The 9,959-nt window shown below is 34.6% G+C and overlaps 1 protein-coding gene across 5 annotated transcripts; it reads left to right on the forward strand.

The window, feature by feature from the left end:
* The first annotated feature begins 1,443 nt into the window (after positions 1-1,443).
* Positions 1,444-5,737, forward strand: LOC104230521 (zinc finger CCCH domain-containing protein 18). Of its 5 annotated transcripts, none has more exons than XM_070152705.1 (9): positions 1,444-1,632; positions 2,294-3,253; positions 3,330-3,497; positions 3,586-3,765; positions 4,330-4,406; positions 4,490-4,660; positions 4,769-4,895; positions 4,995-5,042; positions 5,198-5,737. In XM_070152705.1, the coding sequence occupies exons 2-9, from the start codon at positions 2,301-2,303 to the stop codon at positions 5,268-5,270; spliced, it is 1,797 nt and encodes a 598-aa protein (XP_070008806.1). In that variant the 5' UTR covers positions 1,444-1,632; positions 2,294-2,300; the 3' UTR covers positions 5,271-5,737. The 5 variants fall into 5 exon arrangements, with proteins under 5 accessions (XP_070008806.1, XP_070008807.1, XP_070008808.1 ...); XM_070152706.1 differs by having other exon boundaries at positions 4,998-5,042; XM_070152707.1 differs by having other exon boundaries at positions 1,445-1,632; positions 2,294-3,244.
* Positions 5,738-9,959: the final 4,222 nt, after the last annotated feature.

A 9,959-nucleotide genomic window follows, 5' to 3' on the forward strand; every position in this document is an offset into this window, starting at 1 on the left:
ACTTTCTGTTGGGATTTTTTTTCCTATCTGTACTTTGGCCTAAACTATCAAAAATCCAAATAATGTCACATTTGTGAGATGAAATTTGACAAGTGCCACACATGCAAATTCCGACATTTTTAATGAGAAGAAACTAATTGCATGCATGCCATTTATCATACAACCTCAAACTATGGGCCCCATTTAAGTAAACATTAATTTCAAGTAAAACAATCATATTTTGAACAAAAAACAAAATTTGTTTCTTTAGCCTAAAAATACAAAAAACAAAGAAGATAAAAATAATAGCTGCTTTGGAATTTCATTATAAAGAATAGGAAAGTAAACTCACAATTTCATTAGTTCCTTAATTTAATGTATCTATTCATCTAGTTTATTCAGAACAAAGAAGAAAATAAAACTTCTTTCCGAAAATGGAAAAAAACATATTCCGTCTAAAAAGAGTAGTAAAAATGGAAAATTCTCATCTTATGGAACAAGCCATTAATACCATTAAATTGAAAAAATTGATAACACATTTCTACTTCTTAATTGCAATCATTTTTTTTTTACTTTCTAAATAAGTATTTTTCAAAAGGACGAGGAGATAAATGTACAGTAAACATTATATATTCTCATTTCCTTTTGTTTTACCTTAACCAACATTACTTCGAAGGAAAATTTTATCTCACATTTTAATTACTTCTTTCTATATTTTAAACAAGAAAATAATTATTGCAAACAACAAAAGGACAATGATTAGAAGTAAAGTTATTTCAACCTACATCATCAACGCGTATGTTATACCATACACACAAGCGAACATGTTCGTTGCTCGATGACAGAATATTTTTTAAAATTTAAATCGAATTTGGGCATGGCTTAGCCACATAGATATATAAAAAATAAAAAAAAACAACTAAATTTAAATCGAATTTGTGTATAATTTTATCTTATCCACTTTTCCTATCAGTATTAAAGACTCATGATTCAATGACTTTTTTAAAAAATATTATTATTCCTGAATCTTTAAATATGATATATCAGTAGTACTCATGTGGGGTTATTGTTTGGGTATATAATACTGTATTTAAAATTTGCTTTTTGATTTCAAGTTTATCCTTTCATTATTTTCTTGTCCTCCTTTTTTTTTTAAGAATAAACAAAGCTTAAAGCTAAATTTAAATAAGAGAATTTTTCTTTTTATGTATTTTTTGTTTATAACGTTATACTTTTATAAGATATAAAACTTATTAGTAGTATAAAATATATTGTGAATGCTAATAAGTTAATAATATGCTAGTCATGTATTTGCCATATGTTATCTAGGATTTGGTCGTAAAAATTATTACTACGATTTGAGTAGTTTAATTTAGAGTTTTGAAATATTTTTATTATTAAAAATAAACAATTCTTTTTTATCTTTCTTAGTAAATATTTTATACTTTCTTTTAATATCATTTAATCAAAATAACATCAGAAATCAAAATCTTTTTGGCCCCAAAAGTTTTGGGGGGCCTAAAGCAAAGAATTGCAAGTAAGAAACCGTCAGCAAAAGAATAGCAGGAGGAAGTTTGAGAATTGAGAGCATGGATTGGTTGCTTTGACTGGGTTTTATTTTTCAGTGTTGTACTCTACACAGACACTTCAAAGGTATTTTTATTTTTGTCTTCTTGAAAGTGGCTTTTCATTTTATTTTATGGAACGGTTTGAAGTCTTTCATGTTGTTTCAATGAATAAATGAGACCACTTTTGATGTTTCAGTGTTCAGAGAAATGTTAAAATTTTGATTTTTATTATAGACTTTCAAGTTTTTTGAAATAAGAATTAATTTTTATGTTCAAAATCTGGTTATGTCTCTGTTGCTTTAATTCTAGTTTTAGGTTAGTTTCTATATCAAACATAGAAATTAGTGCTGTAAGTAGTTTGAATCTTTCGCAATTTTTAGTGTTTTGACTCTTTTGGTAAAACTGATGATTGCTTATTGTCATTGCCATTTATGGCTAGGTTAATGTTTATATGAACTACTGTCAGATAAAGTAGGCTGCTGTGTCTTCCTTTTTTTTTTTTTTTAATCTCATTTTAAAGATTTTTTATTTTTTATTTTTACTTCATTCTGCCCCTTCTTTATTCAAGAATCTTTTGATTTTGATTTTTATCTCAAAACCAAATATAAATGTATGCTGATTCCATTCCAATTAGTAAAGCACTGTTCTTTGATTTGATGTGATTATGTTGGAAATGCAGTTGTGTTTTATGGTACTGTAAGTGTTTGGTTTTGTGTCTAAGTCAAACATTCATGTTGATTTGTTAGGTTGAAGATGAACATGGACTTTTCCGAGTCTACGAAAGTTGTATATAATCGAATTCAGAAACTAGAGCCAGAAAATGTGTCTAAGATCATTGGTTATCTCCTCTTACAAGATCATGGTGAACAGGACATGATTAGGTTAGCGTTTAGTCCCGACAATTTGATTCATTCCTTGATTAATAAAGCTAAGAAAGATCTTGGATTATCATCCAAACCAGCCATTTCCGGTCCTCTTTCACCTCCCTTAGTCAATCGAGCATTATCTTCAGACGTTCCCTTGAAATTTGCTCCATTCTCATCAGCTTCACCTCGCCCTTTTCCGACTCGTCGAGTGGGAAATCCTTTCTGGGAACATCAAGGTCCTGCGGAAAATCATCCAATTCATACCTTGGATTTTGTACCTGTGGGTTGCTCGGATACTATGACCGATGAACGTCAACAACTCCCAAACCAACTTCAGTTCTTATCTTTAGATGATCAGTCAGACCCTGTTAATTCAGAATTCCCCGGCGACCACTATTTCTTCATATCTGCATTAGGCCCAAGATCGAGTCGAAGGTCTCCAAGCTTGCCCGAGTTTCCTGTTAAGGTTTGCCATTACTTTAACAAAGGATTTTGTAAGCATGGAACCAACTGTCGGTACTTTCACGGCCATCCAAGTCCGGAAAGCTTCTCGCAAGTCTTCAATTCAAACTTACATGAGGTGGGAAGTGATGAACATATCTTCAAACCCGGATCTCTAGAGAAACTAGAGATGGAACTTACCGAGCTTCTCAAATCTAGACGGGGTCTTCCTGTTTCAATTGCTTCATTGCCTATGTTGTACTATGAGAAGTATGGGAGAACGCTTCAGGCTGAGGGTTATTTGACCGAAAGTCAAAGACATGGGAAAGCTGGATATAGCCTGACTAAGCTCCTCGCTCGATTAAGAAATAGCATTCGTGTCATCGACAGGTCCAACTTGTATAGTTCTCGCCTTTGGTGGATTATGTTCTTTGACATAGACTTTATTTGATATAAATGTTTGTATTTGAGACAGGCCCCACGGACAGCATGCCGTTATTTTAGCTGAGGATGTTCCGAAATACATGGAGTACAGTGGCGAAAGAAATGAACACGGAGCAATTGTAGCTGGTTCTCGCCAGATTTATCTGACTTTTCCGGCTGAGAGTACTTTCAGCGAGCAAGATGTTTCCAACTATTTCAAGTAAGTTACTCCAAGTGAATTGACACCTATTATTAGTCATGTTATTTCATCTTCATAGACTGTATTAAACTTAGTCATGTTTATGCAGTCAGTTTGGACCAGTCCAAGATGTTAGGATTCCTTGTCAGCAGAAGAGAATGTTTGGATTTGTAACTTTTGTTTTCCCCGAGACAGTTAAGCAGATCTTGGCAAAGGGGAATCCTCATTTAGTTTGTGGCGCACGTGTTTTGGTGAAACCTTACAGGGAAAAATCCAAGCTTGTAGATAGGTATATTTCCTGGTTTCTTTTTCTATGAAGCCTTCTATAGTTTATTTGCATATTTCTTAATTATAGGTCAAATGTACCCTACTTAACATTGTGTGTGGAATGTTGGGATGCAATGATATTGCGTTGTTAATGCCTTTTGTTTTTGTAGTTCAATGTATCGATATTAGCAATGATGGCTCTTTGAATACTCTCAATGATATGTGAACCTATATTTTCAGATCTGTGGTTGGTTAAATGGAATCTCATTTGTTTCCCTATCTACTGATATTCCGTTCTATCGAAGATTATGATTATAATAATCTGTAGAAAACTGAGGATACTTGAGGAGCATTGGCTCAATTCTCGTTCAATCAATTTTATTTGCTTATTTTATCTCACCATGCATATTGTTCAGCAAGCATCTTTCACACATTTCAATTTAAATGTTTGCACATTTCCTTCAACTGTTGACGTCGTGATTGAGTGATGTTTCAAAATACCTTGCCTTTCAAAACTTTTCATTGGCTTGCATATAACTTTTTGTATCGATTTGCATTTGATATGATCTTTATCTTATCTCTGCAGAAAATGCCTGGAGAAAGCTTATCAAGCTTCCTATTATAATTCCTCCTTTATTGACGCAGAATCCGAACTCCAATCTTGTAAGATACACTTCAATTCAAACAATCAAAACATACACTATATTTGTCATAGAGGTAATATTTATATCCGTTTTTTCTTTTAGCACCTAGTGTCTGTGAAAATTCAAGACTAATGAAAAAACAACTCATGGAGGAACAAGAGCGTGCCATTGAGTTTGAGAGACGCCATTTTCCAGAGTTGCAGTTAGCTGCAAAATCATTGCATCATCAAATGCGCCTTGGTTACTCAGTAGAGGATTTGAAGCTTAGAGAAGGTTCTTTAACATGCACTTCTGAAGCATATCCTCCAACCTAAGATCCTCGACTATCCATTTTACCTGACATTATTCTTTTCTTTGCTTTTCGTGCTTCCACCTGTATAGGCCGTAGCGAACAACTGGAGTTCCCCTCAGCCGAGAGTTTTAATTACCTGCTAGATGTATATAACAATGGTTCCACCAGCGAGGACAAAGCTAGGCACGTTAAGACGAGTCACTGTGACCAAGAAAGGTAAGGCATTTTGGTACTGTCCTTTTGAGTTTTATACTGTTTGTATCCTTTTGAAGGGGAGCCTTGGCGTAACTGGTAAAGTTGCTGTCATGTGACCAGTAGGTCACGGGTTCGAGCAGTGGAAACGACCTCTTACAGAAATGCAAGGTAAGGTTGCATGCAATAGACCCTTGTGGTCCAGCCCTTTCCCGCACCCCGCGCATAGTGGGAGCTTAGTGCACCGGGCTGCCCGCTGTTTGTATCCTTTTGAGTTTGTTGTTGATATTTATTCTTTATTTAATCAGTTCTTCGGGATGTTGCAGTGGTCAAGGATTGAATCTTCCAGATAGCCCGTTCGCATCTCCAATAAGGAATGGCATTTCAACTGTCATTTAGGTTCAGAAACACAGAAGGATTATAGAGTTTAAAGAGGACTGAGTTTTGGAAAGCAGTTCGTTCGCTCGACACATAAAAGTACTTCTCTTCCTAAATATTTCCATAAAACAGTTACTATTAGAATAGTTGCTCAACTGCCTGCAAATACACCTGATCCTACAGAAAGCGCGAGAAGTTATTCGTTCATTTTTTAGGTGAACATCATAAGAAAATTATATAGAAAAAGAATTGCGACATGTAACAAGTTTCATAGGTTTTCAGCTTTGATAAAAAGTTAATGATAGGGAGCAAGTTTGAAGCTTGCTTTGCAGGTTTTAGAAGTTAAATGTAATTATGGTTTTTTTCTAAGTGTGATGGAGAAGAAAATAGGCTCAGATTCAGAGTTTGGTGTCCAATGTAGAGCTCTCTGCTACTAGACAGAAATGCTAATGTTGCTAACAATAAAGTTATACATAGTTTCATTTCCAGTCTCTCTTTATTTTTGAACACAAATTTTGGATAAAGGTGGTATCCGAGACCGAGGGTATTTCGGAAACAACTTCTCTACCTTCATAGGGGTAAGATTTGCGTACACACTACCCTCCTCAGACCCCACTTGTGGGATTTCACTGGGTTTGTTGTTGTTGGTATCCGAATCAGTTTGCGTGCACCTTGGCCAATCCATCAATTTTTCCGTTATCTACCATCAACACAAGTACCGAATAATCCTCTTTGTTTGCTGAAAAAGTAAACCAGGAGGTCACAGGTTCGAGCCGTGGAAACAATCTTTTGCAGAGCTGCGATCCTTGTGGTCCGGTTCTTCCCTGGATCCCACGCGTAGCGGGATCTCACCGGGCAAAATAAACTTAAAATAGTTTAATATGGATCATATATGTGGTCCTTTACTGCTTAAACTTGAAATAGTTGAATATGGATCATATATGTGGTCCTCTATTGCATGTTCTCTTAGTTGTACAAAAGGGTCCCCCCAAATAGAAAAGAAAATGTATATTAGACCCTTGATAAGCGGAACTGATGCAAGTTGTATTTTTTAAAATTATATTTAATGCCAAAACTAAGTAAATTGACCATCTTAGAAAGTTTTTATTTTGTCGCTTTCGTCCATCTTGATCTACTTTAATTTTTTATTTATTAATTCACCATTATACAACTGAAAAAATATTGTGAATTCCCCCCCCCCCCCCCCCCGCGTAATTTGTGAGATTGGACTTGTGACTTCTTTAATAGTGATTGACTTTGAGTAAAGTAGTGGTGTTGAAGTGCGACATTGATTTAGATTTGTGGACATTATGTGAATTTTAATTTTTAGATTTGTGGACATTATGTGAATTTTAATTTTTAGATTTGTGGGACCTACGTATCTACTGTCTGTTTTTTCAATCTTTTATACGACACATATGTTACATGTCTATGGCCATAAATTTTTTTGTTCATACGTTTCTTAGCCACAAACACACTTCATACTTCAAAAGTAGTTTGATTATCTTCGCATCCACTAGTTTTATTGATTTATATTTTTAATCAAAACTAAGCTCCATTTGGTAGTTTGTGAGATATTTCTTCACTAAAATAAAACAGTTGTTTATTTGTAGAAAATCCATAGAATTATCTAAAAAATAATATAGCAGGAAAATAACACTGTATAGCCACTTTAAAAAAAGTCAAAAATATATATAAAAATTATATAAATTTTATACATTTTTTTCGATTACCGAATATAAATAGTTTCTAGTCATGACTAAAAGTGATAGTACCCATTAATTTAGGTCTCAGGACAATTGAGAATAAACAACATTTGCCTACAAGTATGCAAGGCACAAAGCGGCCAATTACAACTCTAAATCAAACCCCAGTACTTAATTTGTACTGTTAGCAGCCAAGTCAAAAGACCCAGTCGTTTTCTTCACACAAATTGACTTCGAAATTTCTGACCCAAGCCTTATCAAATCAGATTCAATCGCCTCCGAACTTTGGATTATGCTTCGTAATAGTGTTACAAACAAGAATCTATGTTAGCCAATTGATTTCTCACATTAATTTTATATCTTTGACGAATTTTAGTTTTTTTGAAGTGCGACGATGTCGCATTTAACGACGGAACTAAAAAATTTCCTCCCCAAATCCTTCGGTTCCGATTTATATTAGAGTATTCCAGTTCAAACAAATATGAATCAGTGCAAATGAGTCGATTTGGAATTCATTCGCTGTGTTTTCTTCTTTAGCAAATCTAGAAAGAAAAGAAGAATGTATGGTATAGTAACATACAAATTAAATATAAGTTTCGTATGAATTTGATATAAATTTGGTATATCTACAACATCATACAAAAATTTGCTATAAATTCATACAAATTTGATACATTTACAACGACATACAAATTAAAATACAAATTTGTATAACTTACAACTTTCATACATCATTCTTTATAAGTTTACTACAACTACAATATTATACAATTTAAATATTTTTTCACACAACTTTCATACAAATATGTCTTTTTTTTGGTAAGAGGGGAAACCAGCAACCGGTACAACCTTTGCCACAGCCTCTGCCCTTCGGGTGAGCACTTTGTGGTAAGCACTTTGTGTGCATTGGGTAAACCCTCCCCTGTGTAATAGCCTGCAAACCACACAGGTGATGTAAACCACACTAGGCAAGCTTTATATGACATGCTCAACCCAGAAGGCATTAAGGGGTGATAAAAACTAAGAGTCCACCAAACTTTATAGAGAACCAGGTTCTCTATCAGTTCCCACAGTAAACATCAGACTGTAGAACCAAACAATATAGGGAACCAGGTTCTCTATCTATTCCCACAGTAAATCGGCAGTAAATAAAGAACATGCAATATTTACGTGAAAAAATCCTTGCTCAAGGGATTAAAAAGCACGACCTACCCTAGTAAGATTTCAACTCCACTAAACCTAGCAAACTTCAGATTACAACCTATTGCAATATAGAAATTAAACTCTTAATCCCTCATCCCTTACAATAATTCTATTGTAAGCCCTCTATTACAAAGCAACAAACTTTGACTAACTCTAGTCAAGAAACTAAACTAAACAGTGGTTTAGATCTGTCCTACAAAGACACTTCTTGAAAGTAGTGTAGGATTACAAATGAAGAACAAAATAATAAAGACTCAACAAACCTAAGGACTTAAGATATCTTCAATCTTTGGATCTGGTTCTTGAGGTTGCAACAACTTTGTTCTTGAGAGAGGTGGTGGCTAGCCTTGAGAAAATATGATTTTTAGATTTGCAAGTATTTTTCAAATGAATTCCCTTGCCTCATGGTGATAATATGTGTGTGTGAGGTCATTGGGATGACGTAAGCAAATATCTGGTACACAACATACTTCAAATAGTGACTGCTGCACTGTTGCGTGTGTAGTGCAACAGTGCAACACCTTTAATAGCTGTAAAGATTTGACTTGTACTGTCACTAGAGGAACTGATCTCTATTTGTTCCCTCTGCCGTTCCCTTAACTGATTTCATTAGAACTTGTGCCAAATATTTGACTTGTTGTTCTGAGCACGGAGAGGCTTTGTGTCAGGTTCCCTATCTGGTTCTCATATGAAGTTTGTTATATCATCAAAATACAAAGGCATATAACTTATCAATTTCCCCCTTTTTGATGATGAAAAACCCATAATTGAAGTTTTCCTTGAGAACTAGATCTCCAAATTGTCCTCCCTGCAGAATAGTCATATTCCCCTTGAGGACCTTTCCCTATGTGGTTCTCATATGAAGTTTGTTAAATCATCAAAACAAAAAGGCACATAACTTATCATATTTCCTTTTTTTTGATAATGACAAACGTAGAATTGAAGTTTCCCCTGAGAACTAGATCTCCATATTGTTCCCCCTACAAATTAGCCATATTCCCGCTGAGAACCCGACCAAAGGAAGTGATCAGAACTGGTTCCTCGAGACTGTTTGGCAAATCATCAAAACACAATAGCATAACTTATCAATTTTTTCCTTTTTGATGAATACAAACCCAGAATTGATATTCCCTCTGAGAATTAGATCCCTTACATGTATTGATCACATCTAGTCCGTACTTTGTTCTTTGAGAACGTTTGGCAAATGATCAAAACATGAAACATCGTAACTTAGAGCAATTTCCCCCCTTTTGACAAAACTAAAATTTATGTTCCCCTTGAGAAACAGATTCCTCATATGTTCCCCTGCGAATCAGACCTATAATCAACATGTTATCAACAACGTTCCCTCTATGAAGCAGAGCTATCTTTCATGCACAACACAACATATCAATTCGATTATGTTCCCCCCTATTGACACCTATGTAACTTCTCCCTTTTGGCATCATTGAAAAGAATAACAGAAGGAGCACAACAAAAAAGAAGTTCAGCAATATTAACTCATTCCACTTGGGAAACATAGCATAAATAATAACAAGAACAACAAGTGAAAGTCATTGCACAAAATAGAGTGATTGCCCATAATAGAGTAATTATAACAAAAACACACTAGTTTCAACAATACAAAATATGACAATTTAAACAGCTAAAGTACCAATGTCATCAAACATAGGGATCAAAAGAAGATAGGAATTCGAGGGAATTTGGAAGGAGTGAAAAACATGGATCACTGGGCAGGAGGAAAAGTAAGGTGCTAAGGCCTTGATGAGCCTGTCCATTCGTTCATTCACAATCCTTTGAT

Source organism: Nicotiana sylvestris, chromosome 7 (genome assembly GCF_000393655.2).
Source record: "Nicotiana sylvestris chromosome 7, ASM39365v2, whole genome shotgun sequence".
NCBI classification, from domain to species: domain Eukaryota; kingdom Viridiplantae; phylum Streptophyta; class Magnoliopsida; order Solanales; family Solanaceae; genus Nicotiana; species Nicotiana sylvestris.